Raw genomic sequence first — 21,819 nt, 5'->3', positions numbered from 1 at the left:
CAGCAATGTTCGCCGCCGCTGTGCGTAATGATCTTAGTCGAACTTCAGCTAGTATTCTTTGCAGAGGAATGCCCCGAAGTACTCGATGCCGGCCTAATACTCGTATCAGGAAAGGAACCCCTGGTTCTTTCTTTAAATCATATTTGAGTACTCGTATAGTGAGACCCCGAATTTCAGTAATGGCTGGATATTCAGTACTCGATTATCCTGTGCCTTGACATGATTAGGTAAAGTCAAGGCACAGGTGAATCCTACATCCTCAAAGCAACGTTAGTTTAAGAGCTTCAGACAGCAAACTGGAACTTCCGACAAAAGTCTAATTCGACTTTAATAAGAGTAAGGATGAAACGGTTCTGTTACAATTATGATTTTATACGCTTGCACTTTGCCCTTCTTCGCCACAACATTCCAAACCAAACGATCTCCCATTGTATCTTGTCTCGTAGACACTTCCCAAGCAACTAACGTGGCGTAAGCCGTCAGAAGAGCGAGAAAATGCACAGCCTGAAACGTGTAGTATTAACTATGGAGCCAGCAACTTCCGTGACGGATGGGAACGCTTGGAGAAGTCCCCCCTTTCGCGTAAAAAGCATCTTGGCTCACATTTATTCAAAGAGTTCCAACGACGCACAAGGTGCTCTGATATATGCTGCCGCGGCGAGAAATCTGTCTTAGATACAAGCCTTTTTGGCATGCGAGCACGTATCCGAGCGTGTCTAGCGGCCGGTTCGGCATTAGTCCTGCAGACGTTGGCATGCGTATCGGCTTTGTGGGTGTATGTGTCTGGACTATGAGCTACCGCCAGCGGAAACCATTCCTCCACCGTCCGCCCTCTTGGTACCTTTTCCGGTACGGAGACTGTAAATCTTCCGTGGCACGCCAACCGTCCTGGGGAATCCCCCAGAGTCCTCGAAAATGCCCTATTTCCATGGCCCACCTGGCCCTACCCTTTCATGATTGAGCGGCTTAGATCACTCCAGCAATCGACGAAAGCTTACGAGATACCGAGCGGCGGGTTACACCCCCCTTAGGCGCAAAGGAAGTTTCTGTCGGAACACGGTAAGCTATATGGTGGTTAGTTGACTGGCTAGCCGCCGCAATTACGAATATGTTGTTCAGTTTCGTTTTCGCTCAGACGGCTCTGCTAATACCAGGTATCCCTTGCGCCGGTCATACTTAATTACTCCTAAATCCAGTGTAAGATTTCTTGATCGCTTTTTAGTAGCAGTTGTGACTCGCATGTAGCAGGAAGAGTTCAGCTCAGAAATTTTGAACCGACGATATCCCTTGCATGGGCTTTTACAGGCCCCAAAACTCCAAGATATGGAATCTAGATGGAGCAAGACTCGTTGTTGCATCTTTATCGCAAATAACTTATAAATGTGGGATTCGGTTTAACACAAATTGTTACCATCTTGTTGCATAGTTAAGTCATTGAAGCTTAACTACACTTTCCACAATTTGGAACGTTCTTATGGGATATAATCTGATAATCGTGATAATGAATGCTCTTATCCAGCTCCTATCTTCTGTCCACTTTCGTCCATTATCATCGTTTCGAACATCATCTTATAATTTATTTATGTTACACCGCTGAAGTTGAGAAGTTCTACAATCGATGCATCGTATTAGGTACGTAAAGCCATTCTCGATAAATCCGTAACGGTCTTCACCTGGCAGTCATAATCGTTCATTCGACCTTCCTCTCCTCGTCCTTCCTTCACGATTACACCAGAGGCATTCAATGTGCGGTTCTGCAGTCGTCAGTATAGCTCTGCATCAGCTCTTCGTGGCGAATCGGTCGCATGCCTTGCGGTTAAGAGGTCTACAGACTCGCATCGTCGTCAGGTATCGATTCAAGTCTGATGGGGAACATCACGTAACAGATCGTTAGCATTTCGATTTAGTACATGTTACAGTGGCATATTCTCCCAACTGTCCGTCCTCCTGACTGATATATCATTTAAACTCAATTTTTATAGTTGCCCAATCTTCAAATAACTAACTCTTTATCTGAAATATTCATAGAGACATCAGTTTTAGCACAATTTATTACTGTAAAATATCGCTATTCCAGTGTGTTCCAGATTAAAGCATTGGAAAACTTATTAAACCAACATGAGTCTTTCAAAATTGGTTTATCCAAGAAAAGCTTACATGAAAACAAGATTGGAATAGCTATTCTCGTGAAGTCCTCATAAAATAAGGAAGCCTCCCCGATCATTCTCTCATGAAATGCTGCAAATACTGCAAAACACTTTCAAGCCTTACAAGAGGATTCTGATCTTTGAGATTCTTCACCATCTCGAAAACGAGAGCTCAGGTACTTCGAAATCACAATCATCATATCCCAGGGCATTCCGCGATGGTCGCCGCAAGGCATGCGACCGTTCCGATCGTACGGCTTTTGCGGTCGCAAGAGCAGCGTGCAGACCAGACACCGCGCCAAAACGGCGGAATCGATCCGTGTCTGACGGCAGACGCCACATAATGGATCGCCGGTACTCCAGTCTCTACCCTGCTCCTCCCTCCTCTCTCTCTCTCTCTCTCTCTCTCTCTCTCTCTCTCTCTATCTGCACCTTCTCCTCCATGCTCCGTGCTCCGTACCTTTGAGGCTTGTACGGACGTTTGGGTCGCGATGCCTCGCGGTGGCTCTCGCGCGGGTTCTGGCCCTCGAGGGGCCCCGAAAACCTAACCTCAAAACGCACGCGGATAATTGGGGATAATGCCGGGGTTGTCGGGGCCCCGTAATTGCACGAGACCAGGCCCTTTCGAGGTCTCGCTCCCCACGATCTCTTCCTTGCTCCACAGCTCGTTTGGTCTCTCGCGCGCTAGCTGTCTGTTCGTCCATCCATCCATCCGTCTGTTCGTTCGTGCGTTCGTTCGTTCGTTCGTTCGTTCGTTCGTTCGTTCGTTCTTTCGTTCGTTCGTCCTGGTAACGTCCGTCTGTCGACCGCTTTCGCAGAACCCGATAGTACCTAATTCGTCGGTTTGTTTCGTGCTGCCGTGTTATTACGCAGCCTCGCTTTCGCGTAGTGGGTCAGCGCGGAGCACGGATCCCTGCGATCTGCGACGGAACGCGGCCACTCCACCGCTTGTGACCTCGATACTTTTGAGAGGTGATGTTCTTGAAAATTATGTTAATGCGGCATGCCACGTTATCGTAAAATACACATTGGTGCGATGTCGCGTTCATCCGACGTCGCGATTACTCTCGATTACCGTCGTTCGACGGTAAACGGCATTCCATTTTATCCTGCTTTGAGTATCCGTCGGCAGGCAGTATCGTAGCACGCTGAAGCTTGTCAAGCGTTGAGTAACTAATAAAGTAACGTATGAAGTTATATATATATGTAAGATAATAATAACATGTTGTACGGCTGATTCCTCACGCATAGATGATGCATATACGATATAACGATTATGCAGATGACCATAACCATATTGCTTCGCCGCCTGGTTCACTTTCAATTGGTTTACTTTCGATGAATTTATATGTGCATACGATTTCATCATCGACATATAAGTGCATACAATCTGCGCCGATATCAAATATGATATAAGGTACAGAGGGAAATATTGCAACGAGGAAATAGTCGCGATTCCCTCGAGTGGCACTATCGCATAAATGACATCTAGGGATTTGCTTTGATATTGTTTGAAGATAGTATTATAGAGAGAAAAATATGCAGAACAATAGAAAGAACAACGGAAGGAGGGATGGCGAGCATACAGAAGAAATGTCAGTGCCTCTCTGAAGTTGCACGCTACTGAAGGCAGATTTACGGGGTGTATTTCTGAAGAAAACTACGAAGAAGGGATGCTTTTATTGGTAGAGAGGAAGTTTGCAACCAATAATTAGCGGTTCGCAGCACGTGGAGTAAATTTCAACGAGATATAGCACGCTCCGCGATCGACGCTCTTCTTCGGTGGGCCGCGTTTCGCTTCTCAAGTAACTTCGAAGAATCCACAATACTCGTTTGCCGAACGAGTCGAGCGTAGAAAATTTTAAGGATGTACGACCTGTTTGCTTTGCCAAGTTGCTCTTCGATCCGATATGAACCAGCCAATTTTGCACCGTCTCTCAATTATGTTGGTACTTTAAAATGGCAATCGATTGTTCACATCGTTTTTTTTAATCAATTATATTCCTTAGTTGTTACTACCTTTTATGATATGTGTGTAAGTTTCTTATTTCTTAGAAATAATTTTTCTCAATGTTCTATCTAAAAACCTACGGAAGATGTAAAATCGTTTTGCTTCCCTTGTCACGATTGGAATTAGTGCAGAAACAAAAGTTACTAACGCGTAACTGCAGTGATCAACCTTGGATCATATCATCTTTATCAGATCAAATTTTTAATTCAAGTCAACAAACTTCGCACGAAGATCGAGAAGAGGAACCTACTGATTCTCCTCTCCCTACAAGTGAACGTCTTGCACGAACGTTTATTATTTATGCGAGTATGCTGTGATTTTTGAAGCATTAGAAATTTATAGACGGGACAGCTGTATATTCACCTGGCCTATACCTAACCTCAATCATTGATCGCGTGTCGACTGAAAACACACGTACGCTTTGTACGGATCGCAATATACGAAAGTTGTTTCCCCATTCAAGTTTTATCAACCGTAATACTACGCACCATTTACGCTCGTGTCACAACCGAGATGTAACTGATAATCGTAAATTATTGAAAATTAATTGGATTAATTAAATTCCTGCCCCAATTTACCTCGATGCGTTAAAGACGTATATGCGATCCATATTTTTTTAGATGCTTCTCGTATACACACATTACAGCATATGGAATAAAGAATAATATTAAAAGTAATGCAATTTAATGACATTTAGTGTTACAGTTTGAACGATCATTAATAACCGCTCTTTCGAGACCGACGTACGAGTTTATAAAGGGAAGAAAGTGGCACCGGGAGCCGTCGCGGTCACTATCGGCGTCTTCTAAGCAGGTAACGTTACAAATTAGCAGATAATCAATTAGCTGAAACTTCCGGCGTGCTTGAGCAAACAAATGACAGAACCCGTAGTGCGGCTCGTAAAATTTTTGGTAATTAGAGGCTGCCGAAGGCGGCGGGGCGGGGTCAGGACCAAACCGAAACTCACTTCTTCGTTCCCGTGGGGCGCACACTCCGCTACGAATGGTCGCGCGTAAAAAGAGCGGCAAGTTTTATTTCACCGAAGGCGACAAAACCCGGCCGGGATCTGCATATAGATGGAATCTCCCGTGTAATAGAGACGTAGAAATGAATTTCGTGGGATGCCGGAGTTTTTCTCGCGAAACTCGGCTTCCCTGGTCGTCCCGCGACTCGCGTGAAGCGCACATGTTCCAAGACGCCGCCGCTCCGTTCCTTTCCAGATGCTGCCCAGGATAAATCGAACGATGTAGCTGTTACGCGCGAGATCGTGCCTTCTACTTTACGAACAATACTCAGATACAATTTAATACTTCGTTATCATTTATAATCATTGCATCCTGCGGGAAGACGCTTAGCAATTCTATGTCTTCGTGCGTATTTTGAAATTGCTCCGTCCGCAGAATTTAAAATTATGAACAGAAACAATGTACCTTCATACGCTCGACTGCGGCCATAAAGAGAGAAGCGGGTTATTTGATTTACGATTCATATATGATATAATTTATAAATTCAGCGAGAAAACAGCGGTAGAAACGAAAGAGAGAAATTAAGCCGGCCACTTAGCATTGCTAAATATTTCAGCGTATTCTAGAACCGTCTAAACATCCGGGATCAACCGGTGAGACTCATCAGGAAGCGTCAGCGGGAGAAGGAGCTTCAATTTCGAGAGAGCGATTGCAAGAGGATCCGAGAGTACTTTGTAGTTATTTGCAGCTAAAAGTCGCAAATTATCGATGACTACGTATTATCGCGCGTTCGTACCGCGGGATACGGAAGGTTCAGCAGAAAATATCCGAAGCCATCAATTTGGAAACTACCATCCACACTCGGTAACCAGCCACACGTAGGACGTTTTCAGTCATCGGGATCACACGCGATATACTGGCGATCTCGATTAGTAGCCGGACCTAATGTCCGATCGCCGGCGCCAGAATTCGAGAAACTTGGTCGAATCCCCGCCGTTATGGGACACATCGGGCTATCATTATCCGCATCTGCCGCGCGGCTGTGAGAGATATAAAAAGAGACTATAATTGCCACCTTAAACGGCATATATTCCTTCATTCTTACATCTCAGTCTTTGTTTCCGTAGCCGCGGGTTCATCGTATCATCGTTAAAGCGATCCTCGCGAGCGGCTCGCTCGAAGGTGCCCATTTGGGAGCCCAGGCTTCAGGCGTGTTTCGGCCATTTCTGTTGGCTGTCCGGCGCGGATGTGTTCCGTTTCGTTTTCGGGGAAACAGGACATAAGTAGATATCGTCCTTCGTCCTCTCTAATTTCGGACAAAATAATGTGATTCTGACTTCTATTTCGTTCCTTTCGGCATTTTTTCCGGTGAAACAGTTAACGTGCGGCCCAGCTTCGTCTATCGATATTTGTAAGAAGCTTTTCTCTCAAGTGAAAGCAGACAGTATAGAATAAGAAATTGAATTGTACGCGATGGATTATCGGGACGACATTCGGGACGACTCGATGATTCTGTGCTCAAACTTGCGAATATTATCCGAGTACGCGGATGCGCTATCCTGGACCACCAAATAAAAGATTAGTATAACAAATAAAAGATTAATATAACATCCATTTGCTACCTATTATTGATTTATGTAACAATTAATTTTCTACGGTTTTAGCTTTTGCTTTTCCAAGATACTGCATACATTAATCATGATATTTTAGAGTCAAAACAATTTACACAATAAACGGATATTAACGTCGCTCCTCGTTTGCACTCTGGACAATTTTATTGTCACGTCAAACTGCTAAAATTATTACAAAGAATGATAGCCGGTGCTAACATTCTTGCCGTCGGAGAGACAAACGAGCGTTGCGACGGGCGGCGGAGCGCGCTTCGTAGAAGAAAGCGCCGACGGTGTTTCTGCGCGGCAAGGATTCAATCGGCAGAGCACTTCTTAAAATCAATCAAGGACACCCGAATGCTCGAGATCACGATTAAGCGTCCTTGTGGTAGTTCAAGGTTGAAATGTCTTGGATACGATGAAATCGGGAGGTGGATCAGCTCGCCCGCGGGGTCCATCGAAGCCCATGAACGGGTACATTGATCGAGAACGGGAGTCCGTTCGATAACTAGGAGGATCTTATCTCGAGGGCTCCCAGTTTCGACGGTCCCCGTACCTCGAGCTTTTAAAAGGTGTACCCTCAAGGGACGACCGTGCTTTGAGGGCGCCGCATCGCGCCAACCACGCCTCCTCCACCGTTATTTACCTCCGTTCTCTTCGCCCTTGCAGTTTTATTGCCTTCTTCTCCCCTTTTTCGACGTTGGTCCACCAAGCCCGGGAGCGATAGATACCCTCGACATCAATAATGGACGCGACTGGTCCGCCAATCTCGCCGATTTTAGGAAGAATCGTGATGTTGTGAGGAAACCCCCTCTCCAAACTCTTCCAAAATGAAACGTAAACTCTTTTACGTCATTTTTTAAACTTCGCAAGTTCAGACATAAAATAGCTCAAGCAAAACTTCTTCAACTCAATTTCGGGACATAAAGCGATCGCAAGACGAACGAAATTCCCTCCCATTTTCTCCCATTACCTCTCACCTATATAACCGATCTCATCTCTCTCTAATATTTCGGTACCTTTTTTACCTTCAACAGTTCATAACGTATTTCATTCTATTCAAATCTAGTAGCAAATCGGCCACTGATTTATGAACCGTTTACGAGCGATGGATTACAAAGCAGACACACATTCGTGCCGCTCCACTGCGTTATAAAATTCCGACGGACACGTGGATATCAGCAAGTAGTCTTCATATTGTTGAATATTACAGTGTACATTTACAACAATATACAGCACTTAGAGCCTAACAGAACCGCCATTATGATATAGTACGGAATCGTTTAATACGCATATCTCTGGGTTATCTGATTTCATACAATAACGGTTATAAACACAAGCTCGTTGTGTATTTTCTGAAATTGCCGGTGGACAATGAGTGGCGTCTTTATGCATCCATTAACGACCGCAAACCGAGTAAACACTAGTGCTTGTAAATTCTACCCATCGTATGATGATACTTTAATGTCCGAGTAATACTCGCACTTAACTTTCGACCCACCCATGGCAGAGTGATCCCACCGATCGGTGAAATAAATCTCAAGAGATCAGTCGTCAATCGACCGTTCGATTTTTGCGTTACGACTAACTTCCAGGAAAAAGTTGTCCGATCGACCCAACGCGTTCCCGATCTCTTCTTGATGACCGAAGGGGCGAAGAATGCCCTCCACATAGCATCGAAGTCTATAATAGCATCCAGCCCTAGATCAGATAAGTTCTAACAACGTTACGTCATCCAGATCGCCTGAAAGGCTATGAAAGATCATCGACATCCCTCTTACGGCTTCGTTCGTTCTTATTGTGAGACCTTCAGCCGGCTGGATATCCGAAATTCTTGCATATGGCAGAGACGCTCACGGCTGAAGAAGCGAGGAAGAAAAAACTTTGAGCACAAAGTGAACACCCCCCTGAGGACGTAACTTCCAACGATATAAATCTCCCGGGACAGTGATGTTCCTATGCCCCCGGCATAGAATCCGAGAAGAATCCATTCGGGAAGGCTCTACACGTTGAAGGCGAAGAAGCCGCGAAGGATGGCGAATTCTTCTCGCGGCGGTAACCAGTAATTAAAAGTCGTCCGTTAGTAGCCGATTATTTCTGTTTCATCGACCGACGCGATCAAGCCTGCAAACGATGACTCCTCCTGAGCTACCGCGTTTGGTCGGGGAGTGACGGAGATTTGACGTTTCAAGATCGACTTCTTCGTGAAATTAAATCATCGCAAGATTTCAGCGACTGCGAGAGAATGAAACACTTATTTTCTCATAACATGTTTGCATTCGCACTAATCCGCGCGAATGCAAACAGTTTTTTCAAGTGGATATCGATTTTCATAACTTTACCGGTGATGTTACAGGTTCTTCTTAAACAAACTTTTCAGCGTCATAACGCTGAGATGCAGCAGTTATGAATATGATACATCGTCCTAGATAAACTGCACAGGTAGCCATTAAGTTATAAGCTATTTAAAAGACGGTACCTACCAGCCGACCGATCGCGTGTACATATTCCCATTGCCGAACCTCGCGCTACAACTCTGATTCACTCGCAAAGTGAAGCAACTGTTCACCAACAGTTTGAGAGGGAAGGACTTGCGGGAAATCCTCAGCGCTTCGCTGGACTTCACTATCACGGTGATGTGGTCCCACGTGTAGAAGTCGCGTAGCGCGAAAGAAGTGAGCGTTCGTCAAGATGACAACTGTTCGTCCGCGTTGCACGCACTCGGTAGCACGAATACAATCACACACGTCCGCATTCCGAAGACGGAACTTGAAAGAAACTTGAAGACCGATACCGCACGAGTCGTGTCTCGATGCTGTTGTGTGCCAATGCTTCACCTCAATGTCACCGTGGAAAAAGTAAAGTGATGCAACGACACGGTCACGATAGACGCGATTCCGATGACCAACGCGCAATGGATTACGCAAGTATTATCCTTCAACCAAGGTCACTAAGATGGCGGCTGTCGATGTCTGCTCAGACATTGCCGCGTTGAGGGGGTCGCGGGCTTGTCCTTCGGCCAAAGTGACATTCGGCAACGCATTGGTCCCGTTGCGGATCGGAGCGCACGAGGCAGGCAGGTGTAACGCGCAGCGGCAGTAGACACCAACTGATCTCACATAACAACGGCCGATAAAATTGTTGCGTTTCCACCAAAAATTATCCTCTTTTTTTCCCTCGCGGTATAAAAAGTACAAAATTGTGGTAATTTTGCCCCCACCAAGCGACGGCGGCTGCGGCGGCGGCGGCGGCGCTGCTCCGTTCGCTGCCCACAGGGAGAGGAGAGGCAACGAGAGATCAGGAGAAAGAAAGAGAGAGAAAGAACGAGAGAGGGGCAAGGACGAGGGGGGAGGGAGGGAGGGAGGAAGGGAGAGAATGAGAGGAGAAATTCCAGAGGTAGAAAGAGAGGCACGAGACACAGGGACAGAAACGTGAAGGGAGAAAACGAGAGGGAAAGCTAGGAGGAGGGTGCAATGAGGCAGAAGAACAAAACGTTTGTGAATATACCACACCAACAACGCGGGACAATTATGGCTCGATAGAGTTGACGCTGATAGCAACAGCTAAGATGGCTACTTCGTACGCTCGCATGCTGATTGCTATTCTGTTTGTAAAAGATGCAATGATGTAACGAGCGCTGCACAGAATCCGTGTTGCATACATGCCGATCCAGATACGTGACAAGCAGGTTGACCGATCGACCAGAAAGGCGCTATAAGATGACGACAATGGGCAAACGAATGTGTCTATGAGGAGTCACTCTCGAGTATACGTCTCACGTCTGTTGTATGATTGGAGAGAAAATTAAAATCACACGTACTTGACGTCCTTCTTCGACTTCCAATACGTTGCCAAGAGAATAGCCGATTCGATACGATTTGATCAAGATACATTGTCCGATTTGGTGGTTCTGTGTGCCAAAGAAACAAACGTACCTCGACTTTGGCGCGTTAGCGGCTGTGATCCGTGTCCGAAATTCGGAAATCGGATGCGACCGGCGCGGAGGGAACTTTTCGAACCGCTCTGTATTTCGCGGGAACTGTTACTCTTGGCTCGCGTCGTCGCTCGTGTGAACCCAGCCGATGCTTAAGCCACCGAGAAGGGGCATACTATGAAATTAGTATAATCACGATCAAAATTACTCGCGCCGGGCAACGCTGAACCACCAACCGCTGCTCAAATAGCCCGCCCCGCCGTTGCCAATCGGAACTCGCGAGACGGCGGCCATCTTGCGCGCCGCCGCATGCGCGTTGGCAGCCACGAATTACCGCAAAAGTGGATAATTCTTGCTTGTAGGGTGTGCACCAGGCCGTTGTATCGCTCTGCCGTGCTCGATCCAGTTCCAAAACCCGCACGTCGAAAGACTTCAGCGAAGTTTAGCGGACGAATGGGATCGATCCCTGCGAATGGCCACGATAAATTAGCAACAGCACGCGAAATAGCTATGCTCCATGTCATTTTCTTAGGGAGTGATTACGAGAGAGGAGAAGAAAGAGTACGCTCACTTGTGAATGCCCGATAAGGGAATGCACGCAGAGGAAGAAGGGAGCGAATAAACACGGAAGATTTGTTGGAAGAAGAAATAGAGAGGTAAGGGAGGGAGAGGGAGGGGGATAAACATGTTAGACTTATTGCAGAATTACAGGATGCAAAAAACAGGTAGCAGAGAACGAAGAATATGAAAGTGGCAGCAGCGCATTCGCGAAGGGATAGAATCTTTGCTGTGACCGAAGACGAGCGATATCGTGGAGTGTACAATTAATCATTACTTTGCACTTACGAATGAAAACCTGATAACTTTCCGTCGCATTTACGATTAATTTGTCATTCTTGCCGGACATCTATAAATCTCACTCTTCTCGCTTGCAGTCACGGAAAAGTCGCGCATTATGAGACTGCACAGCTGTACTAAGCGCAAAAATCCGCTTGTAGTGCAGGGAGAAATGACATTTTTGTTAGAAATACACGCTCGAAGTAGCGAAGAAGCGCGTTTACCCCATTAGCATTTATGGACACGTAATATACCGCAATTGAATGCAGTCGTCATAAGTCAAATGATACACCGATTGCCGTTAAGCGCTGTGCGATTCACCGCGACTACTTGCACACGCGACTTTCCGTCACAAGTACGCGGGAATGCCACCGGCGAGAAATTCCCTCGCTTTTCGTGCATGTCAATCATCGCTATAGATGCGCCGCATATGCGCACATAATACGCACATCCACATACCCGCGTTGTTGCTCTTCGCTGATATAAGCATGAAGAGAGAAAAAAGGAACATCTTGAGCGAGCAGAACTCGCGGACCGCGCTCGCTGACTCGGCTTTTGCCGGACCGCAAGACCGTCCGCGTCGGCTCCCGTTCGCGGCAATGCCGCGGTATCGTGTAATTATAAGAGCGAAATGTTTAGACAGCTCTCATCCCCATCGCCGAAAATTACGTTCCTTCGTGTACAGAGCGTACACTAAATCAACATAGCACGAGGAGGGTTCTTTGGGGTATTAAAGGTTAGTTATCTGTTGTTCTTACGTTCCGCGTCATTTTGAAGCACCGCCGGTCAGGAGTCGTGTAATACATAAATTCTCCTTATTTTCAAACTTGCCAAGACACGAGGTTACGTCGATTAGATATCAACAAGGCATGTGAACAATTATCCCAACTTGAAGCAACAACGAAGCACAACTCTTCTCTTCCCAAATTAATCAGATTTTAATGAGTTAGACAACTGTTGTGTGCAAAGTAAGTCTCCCTCCCTCCCCCCCCTCCCCCCGCACCTAACAAGTCCCATTTCACATCAGTGGTTCGACGGTACACTCGTCTCATCATAATCTAATTAGCGACATCAGATAAATCATGCTCCTGTGTCACGTGTATGTATACGCGAGCGCAATTACGATAGTGTGCAGAGGGCTTAATGCAGCCCGGCCAGCCGGCTGCGAGAAGGGAGTTACGTTTCGTTACGTAGCGTTACGTAGAGTGGCCCACTGATTATAGTTCGTTAATTATCGGTGGCCGCGGCCAACCGAAATTAGAGGATCCGAGGTCGCCACTCTCGTTCGCGCGTATTAAGCTGGGAGTGAGAATAAAAGCATGAAGGTCGAGCTCTCCCCTTTTCGCATCGCGCACCAAAAGAAAAATATCAATTGGCCCTGACGCCGCTTGCTTACATACAAGAGCAAGAGGGGTAGTTGATGCAGATTTACGCTGCGCGATCGGAGATATTGGATCGCGCGAGACCTTGATCGTTCAAAAGGAGGCCGCGAGCAGTGTTATCTCATAGTATTTAATTTTCCTTCGACGTTCAAACTGTATGAAAACGCACGGATCCCGTGTTTCAAGACAGTCGATTAGTACTGCACACCGACAAAGTGTTGACATATTTCTCTTTCTCTCTTCTTTTCTGTCCTTTTTAACAAGAACGTTCGGATCTGAAGTGTTGAAGGAATCCGTACGTACTCGGGAGGGGGGGGGGGGCGGGCGCCGAAGTCACAATTGTTGATTCAGGATGCATGTCTAGCGCATTATTATTGCCTCTCGTCGCACCTCTTACACGTCTTTCACTTACAAAGACGTTACTTTATCCTACAAAAGACTCTTGCGCGCCCCATCGAGGGATCTGCATTGCAAAGAAGAGGCGAAGAAGAAAGAACGCGGCGGACAGAAAGAAGGGCGTAGTGCGGGAGATTCCTGCCAGTCCTTCCGCCGTTTTTCGAGGCGTATCCTATCTGCTACACCCGGGGCACGAATACGAATTAGGACCGAGTCGCAGCGGGTTCGGGGCTCGGCCGATTTCGAGTATGCTGGCGCCTTGGGCAACGGTAAGTTGCTGCAGTGGGTCTAGCCACTGCTCTGCCCTCTGTAATTATACCGTGTACAACCCACCGCCGCTTTACTCTTTCTCTGAGAGAGCGTTACTCCTCTCCCTTCACCCCGTTCCCTCGTTCCTTCGTTTCTGTTCCTCGGCGATGCTTCTTGTTGTTCAACGTGCGTCTCGCCGGTCGTGGTCCCGCCGGGGGCGAAGGTTGCGCTCGAACAGCCGTCTTCGCGCACCTCCCTCGTGCCGTCTCCCTCGAAACCTCGTCCGACTCATTCGATACGTCCTCTCCTCGTTCGGCTTGATCTTCTCACTCGCTTTGCGGTGACCGGCTGCATCCTTACGTCCGTCGGCAGCCGGATGTTCGATCACGGCGGCATCGGGCCAATGTCAATGATCGAGAATGCTTTCGGGACGAAAATGTGACCGTAGCCTGCTGCGGTGCGTGACTCTTGGTCGCTTGACTCGCAGAGTCCGACCGATTCGTTGTGAGAAGAATGGCGCTGCTCCTCCACGACAGCGATTTATCAATAAATCTTTATTAATTATCCATAAAATTATCTGTGAAAAATCTCCGAATATATAAAGCAAAAGTCCCCAAGTCGCCATGTCGATTTTAATCGACATGGTAAATCGACGCGCGCGCACGCGCCTCGCCTTTTACTATCGCGCTCCTGAAGCATGACTATCGAGTTGTCGTTATTACCCCCCTTCCCCCTTCCCCCTTATCGTGAAATCGAGATTAACTTTACGCGGTGTAATTAACGCTAAGAAATTGTTGCGGGTAGCGCGCGCGCGTCCTTGATTTACGCGACGGCACCCCTCAGTGCGCGCGCGCGCGCTGCCTTGCCTTACCTCCGCGAGGCGCTTTTCTGATCACGAGATTTCGCAATCTTGTATCTACCGCATTACGCAAAATCGTGCGGGCAATTATCTCACGCACACGTTAGCGCGGCACCTCCCGTCTGTGCGGTTACCATCGTCACGGCCGATCTTCAACGAGCACCGTGAGCATCATCTGCATCTTCGTCGCCCGGAGCGCTCGGCGGCGGTGCCGCGTTGTGGATATTCGAGAGAGGATAATTGCTTCGGGAGCGCCATTGCGTTCGCACGATCACCCCGATATATATTTCGATACGCATCTAGTAGCAGTGTCGTCGTTCGGCGGTGCGATCCGGATTCCATGAGCCGATTAATATTCGTGAAAAACGCCGCGCCGGGCGCTCGCGGGCGCGGACGCGACGGGTACACACACGGGGAGCCCTCGGCTATCTGCAGCTTCGTTTTTCTATCGGCTTATTTATTTTGCAAATTACCGAGACAATCATCTGCACGTGTCGTGCCACCGCGCGTAATCACAAGGACGAGGAGGAAGAGGATGACTGGGTCAACGCGCCGTGCGACAAAACACCGAGTTTACCGCCCGCGTATCCTTCTTCCGTCTTTTGTCGTACAAATTATTGAGCATCTCCCCAGTGTCGATAAGCGATGAAGAGTGCGAGTGTACTCGAGATAATTTCATTGTACAAGGTCAGGTGAATAAATCATAGGCTGCATTAAAATGCATACAATAGAGAACACACCATCATCATGAATATTCCATCTTTCGCGATTGAACGTCTGATTAAATTTGTGCACCGACGTGATTTGAAATTCAGCTGTTTATGCAGAAATCCCCGGAACGAGGGAGCAGGTGATTGTAAAAAATGCACCATTTTCCAAACGGAAGCTGCATTTCGATCTTGACTCTTGTTAAGTTGAGAGTCAAAAACCCAAGTAGTATAACTGCGAGAACGCTTCGCGGTAACATTAACGAATGGTGATGTATGTCCGATGCATGCATATACATGCGTGCATAATTGCGCTACACACCGCCTCGGTACTCCATTTGGGGCACATTCACCGTTTTACGGGGATTTATGTCTTATTACGCAACGACGCCACGTACTGGATGTGCCAGCCGGCAACGTAAAATAATCGTTTCATAGGGTAATGAACTAACGCTATCCGAGACACCCGATAGAAGATAACGCGCGGTGTCTGCCGACGATATATAGTGATACGAGTGATATATTGCCTGTTAACACGAATCAAAGGACGGATTTTACGGTTAACGAGGATCCCTCGCCCATTCTAATGTCGTACGTCTATCAATCTCGTTGGATACTTATTTATATCTTGACATTTACATATTCGCGTACGGAGCGTGAAGGGACCGCATTGGAGAATCACGATTCCTCTCGAATACTGTTCCTTTCAACGAGTTTCTTAATTAGCTTTAATTTAGCGCATTGAGAAGAAACATTTCCCGCCGACTCCCGTAGACTTTAATTTCGCTCGTATACGGGAAAACGATCCTCCCTGCGGCATTGTTATCCACGTATACCAGGATATTTTTGACCACACCGCTTCTACAAGCGGCAGAGGTAGTTAATTAATTAAATGTTTGCCAATTATTCGGATTAAACAGCTTCTCGCTTCTGTGTTGCATCACGCGAATGCAGGGTTCCAGACATTACAGTGATGAAACGTCCGCATTGATTATTATAATTACATTGCCTTTTAATTAATTAATTATTTGGCAACATATGCGCGCACATTTTGTATCAAAGAACATTTCGCAAGATTTAATTTTAGATCAAGCAAGATCATTATATCGGCCATTACAAGCGTATCACCGAAAATGATACATTATGTCAATTCTAATACAATCTCAGATGACCATTATTTTATTACATCGACTTTCAAGTGCGTCCAATAGAAAATTTCATTCAGTCAAAAGTCTGTCTTCCATAAGAAATGTAAAAACGCAGTAACGTGTGCTTTGTATTTCCCAGGTTCAAATTCTGCACCATCCTGTGCGAATGATGTTATCGTTTGCCATTTAGGCGCAGAAATAGACTATCGTGTGTACTTGCGATCGTAAAAACATACCTTTCGCGCGCAGCAGCAGCTCGTTGCGTTTTGTATAATATGCAAACATGTCGCCCGCCATGTTGAGCAATGCATTTTCGACTGGAGTTTGCGTGCATGCAAGCCGGACAATCGAAGTTTTAAGACTCTGAGCAAGAAGCCATTCTTTGCAAGTTAGCCAACGGTAGTGCTAACACCCCATGCGGTTTACCACGTCGCATCGTCCATATATTTGCGTGCTAGTCTTTTCACCAGGTGGCGTTAGCAATCTCGCTGTGTTATTAGCGCTACAAATTGAGCTTTATAGTCAGTATCGTCTATATCGAATCAGGCGCCCAAATACATTATACAAATACATACATATGATAATTTTTGGATTATTTGTTCTGTACAAGCTGCAAAATTCATACGCACAATTCGTGCGCACGCTTCATTAATTTACATGTATATTTTATTTATCATGTCTCTCCATAGATATCCATAGACATTAGGATAAGAACGTTTGAACGAATAATATAATTAAAGTTCAACATATGACAGCACGCATTAGCCATATGTCGAATCATCTTTTATTTCCACAAGCTGGCTGTTGCAAACAACAGCCAGCGCATTGATGTTCGTCCATATTGCCGTCCATGCTGTGCCACGGCGGACAGTAATTTATTGGTATCTTCCAGCTTGCTAGAAAGTTTCTTGGATTGCGGCGAGGCATTCGGGGGCTACAAGGGTGCGAAAGTAATCCACTTTATCCGTCACACCTCGCGAGCTAAGCCGCGCATTGATTTTGCATTAGCGCGACCGACACATCGCGCCCATTCCATTCACCTCCTTCTCGTTCTTTCCGCCGATACCGATGTGTACACAACGCTCACGTGCGCTCGCCGTCCGACTCCATTCGTTCGAAGGGAGCGAAGCTTAACGCGGCGGGTTGTAGCACGCAATGTCGAGGGCGGCGGCGACCGCAATATTAGATTAATGGCAGATGGTACTTCACTTTCAGAGGGTGCCCACATTTCTCCGTCCGTTATGGAATCTCCACGGAAATTAAGCTCCTCGAGTGGCCGAAGGCTTGCAAGCTTCATACATCGTCCGTCAATCTCAAATTCGATATCTTACTTCAGAAGTTATACACAGCTGGGGGACGGCCAAGATAACTTCAGCTCTGGAACGTTAGTGATACAGAGAGAAACCACCTCCTCGAGTTCTTCAGTCCGAGCCTTGGGTCATGCCGAGCCCGGCACGTGTTAAACGTAGATCAACAATGTTTGCGATCTATCAGATAATTTGGTGCATACATATTTATCGGCTTATCGCTGCTACTGAATACAATTAACCATTCGAAAAATTCTAGAATGTCGTAGCGCAGACCCACGTCTACTCACGCGAGCCACATCGTCGTATGTAAATCTGCGGCAGGACGAACCAGTTTCTGTCTCTGATCGATGTGAGGTCGATTAGACTGCAACTGCGTACCGGACGAAGATCGGCGGGCCAGATCGTACAGTGTGACGACGACGACGACGACGAAGTCGCGGCAACGTAAACCAGCGTGGAAAAAACGACGCGGAGAGTTATAGCCGCCGATATAACGGGTGGAAGGGCCCGACGTCTCTCTGCTTGAACAAGCGGCAGCGACAGCGATGGCCTCGAGGGCCGAACGTGGCGGAGAAGCGGAATGGGAGATCCCCGACTGCGATCGCGATAAGATGCAGCGGCGTTGTCGGTTGACAAAGGGTCGTAGGAACGCCCACTCAGATCGGACGCACAACCGCTTGCGGGGGCGTCCATATTAAAATCGGCCACCCGTCCCTCCCTCCATTCATCCCTTTTTCCACCCGTCGTACCCCACCATCGACCGGTCTCGTGATCTTGTTTATTACCCGCGTGTACATATCCGTTGCCAGAAAATGCGGCCACCCTTATTCAAAGTATGTTACAAGTGCTGCTATCGGTTCGGAGTGGCTATATTCAAATGAATGTTTGACATTGTATTATTGCAATATCCGATCTCGTAATTCTATTATAATTGATACGTGATTATAACTTGTACCGCAGAAAGATAACAAGAATAAAAGCCAAAGTGCTATTATTTAGGGTTCTTAATAGCTTCTTTTCTTATATCTTAATAGAAGATATTAAAATAATTTGCATGAAAAATATTTAAAGTACAAACTATTTTTCTAATTAAAAAACTGTATAGAGTCTTGTTTAATGATTTTGATGAAATGTCAGTTTAATTGCTAACGCTCTGGGCAAACAAACAAATTGTAGCGAAATATAATAAAAAATATACTTGCAGCTGAGTCTAATCATGATTATTCATACATGTGTGATAATAGTGAAAAGATATATTTGCATGCAAATTTTATATTTATACAATATTATATTATATTTATACAATACTTCTTCCACAAGAGTATGTAATAACATGTAATGATAAAACATTCACAACTACAGAATCTAACTATACCGATAGCAAACACTTGAAACCTTGATTTGTGCTGCACTCTGGAAACAATTATCTTAAACCATTTCGATATGTAGATAAATTTGTAGGATAAAAGATAAATATATTGAAGCAATCATTTTTGAAGTATGTTTTAAAATATACTGATAGTTTCGACAATACTAGTTTTGCGTTTCAAAATTATATGTTGAATGTTTTATAATAAAAATTAGTTTTCTATATAGGGGATTGTGATTCCAACTGATGTGGGACAATGTCCCTAGATAACACTTGTGGTCCTGTTCTTTTTAGCTGCACTACTGAACTGGTGCAATAAGTTAAAGTGAGAAAAAATATAGTTGTCTCATTCTAACTTATTGCACTAGTTTCGCAGTGCAGCTAAAAAGAACAGACTATTGTTTTTCGTTGCCCTTAGTGCATTCAGCCAAATTTGTCACGGTCCGCCGAAAGTCCTAGTTACTATTGGTCGCGTTCAGAAGAGAAGTTGTCAAGCGCTTAGTGATTGCTATCTATGATTGGAGTCTTCTCTTAGATCTTGGACGGATCCAGGAGAATGAATCAATCAGGAACGATAATTACTACGCATTTGGTAAAGCCAGCGGCACACGGTGCTTGTTTTCGTGCTGGGTTGCTTGCTGGATGAAAATACTGCATTCTGATTGGTGCATTTCCATCCATCTTCGGAAATGTACCAATCAGAACGCAGATTTTCATCTAACAAGAAATGCAGCACAAAAACAAGCACCGTGTGCCGCTGGCTTAAGCTTTTCTGTGCTGAACGCAGCTGTTTGGTCTGTTCTTTGTAGCTGCGCTGCTGAACTGATGCAATAAGCTAGAATGAGAAAACCTATATTTGTCTCACTTTAACTTATTACACCAGTTCAACAGTGCAGTTACAAAGAACAGATCACTGGTATCATTAGATGCGGAACCACGTGAATCTGTATCCCTCAAAGAGAGTTGTAGAAAGAAAGAAGATAAAATCTGTGAAACTGAATACCGACTTGTATATAAATCCTAAAGATTGCCGAATTTGTTTTTATATTATTATATATATATTTCTTCAATCATACATATACGATAAGGATGTTTCCACAAAGTACACAAAAGAAATGCTGGATGTTCAGCGACGAAACCGAATTAACTACATTGAGAGAGAAAACTAACGCTGACTTTATTGCAAAACATGGAACTAACATGACTGTAAGTTTTTATTTTTGTTTCTTTCCTCTGTTCATATCTATATCATATAATTGAGGAAACCAATATCCATATCAACGTCGGTGTCGAAAATTTAAGTTATATATATGTAATAGCTATTTGCTAAATTGATAAATTTATTATATATGATATAATAATAATCATTCAATTATAACAAATTATTATCTAAACCAAATTATTATCTGAATAGGCAGAACAAAAGGAAGAACATTTCCTTTCACATACAGAAGAACGTACATTACTTCGATTCTATGAATTGCAATTGAGGGACTTTTGTCGACGTTTCAACCCACCAATGCCACGTGCTACCATAGCTACTGCCTTACACTATTTTAAAAGGTTTTATCTTGGAAACAGTGTAATGGATTATCATCCAAAAGAAATCTTGGTTACTTGTGTTTACCTAGCGTGCAAAGTAATTGTTCTTTTAGTATATTAATATTTTTTCGCAATATTGATAATTTCAATTCTATTATACAAATATTCTATTTTAGGTTGAAGAATTTAATGTTTCAATATCCCAATTTGTAGCAAATATTAAAGGAGATAGAGGAAAAGCATCTGATATTATTCTAAATAATGAATTGCTTCTAATGCAGCAATTGAATTATAATCTCACTGTTCATAATCCATTTAGACCTGTGGAAGGAATAATGATTGATATAAAGGTATGTAATTATTTATCAAATATGTTGCAAATAAATCAGTAAATAAATCATAAGTATTTTTGTAGACAAGGTATTCAGGTTTAGATAATCCTGAAAAATTAAGGCCATATATAGATGACTTTTTAGAAAGGATTTTCCTGACAGACAGTGTCCTTCTTTATGCTCCAAGTCAGGTTGCATTGGCTGCAACTTTACATGCAGTATCCAAAGCTTCTGCAAGCTTAGACAACTATGTTACTGACATATTGTTTGCAAGGGAGCAGTTAGGCAGAATTATAGAATCTGTTCGCAGTAAGTACAACTTATATATCACAAACATTTGCATATTTTTTATATATGAGTTATTTATATCTAATAATTTACACAGAAATGCGTTCAATGGCTGCCAAATCTGTACCTCCATCACGAGAAGTAGTAAGAGCATTAGAAAAGAAATTAGATAAATGTAGGAATCAAGAAAATAATCCTGACAGTGAAATGTAAGTATATGATAGTGAAATATAAGTATATTTGTATACACAAATTTAATGTTATTATCTCTGAAAAATATTATTGGTACGACATGTGAATTTTAGATACAAACAAAGAATGCAAGAAATGCTAGATGAAGAAGATCTGCAGGACAATGAGAGATATGCAAAAATTATTCAAGATCAAGCAGCACATGATGAAAAAATTTTGGGAGTTGGTAAAATACTATCTCCTTCTGCTGTGTAATAATAAACATAAATTTTGTATAATGATTATAATAAAAATCTTATACAAAATGTTATTTTAAATGTCATCTGCATATTGCATACATTCTTTTGATGTAAAACTTTATAAGATTAGATTTTATTCATTTTTTCTTTTTTTTAATTGTATTTTTAATCGTAAGCGTTATACTTTAAATTTACATTTAGAAATTAATATTAAGAAATATTTATTTTAACATGTACTATATGTATCTTTATAAATGCATATATAAAGAAATATCAATTGCACATAATACTTATTATAGACT

At 44.4% G+C, this 21,819-nt stretch overlaps 1 protein-coding gene across 1 annotated transcript; it reads left to right on the top strand.

Annotated features, from left to right (window-relative positions):
- The first annotated feature begins 19,785 nt into the window (after positions 1 to 19,785).
- CycH (cyclin H) lies at positions 19,786 to 21,549 on the top strand. Its single transcript, XM_011148871.3, has 6 exons — positions 19,786 to 20,130; positions 20,339 to 20,563; positions 20,643 to 20,816; positions 20,882 to 21,107; positions 21,184 to 21,295; positions 21,392 to 21,549. Exons 1-6 carry the CDS (start codon positions 20,014 to 20,016, stop codon positions 21,531 to 21,533), a joined length of 996 nt encoding a protein of 331 aa, XP_011147173.1. The 5' UTR covers positions 19,786 to 20,013; the 3' UTR covers positions 21,534 to 21,549.
- The last annotated feature ends 270 nt before the right edge of the window (positions 21,550 to 21,819 follow it).

The sequence above is a fragment of the Harpegnathos saltator genome, unplaced genomic scaffold (assembly GCF_003227715.2).
Source record: "Harpegnathos saltator strain DR-91 unplaced genomic scaffold, Hsal_v8.6 scaffold708, whole genome shotgun sequence".
NCBI classification, from domain to species: Eukaryota; Metazoa; Arthropoda; class Insecta; order Hymenoptera; family Formicidae; genus Harpegnathos; species Harpegnathos saltator.
The sequence above is the reverse complement of the archived record's forward strand: the minus strand, read 5'-3'. Positions and strand labels throughout refer to the sequence as shown.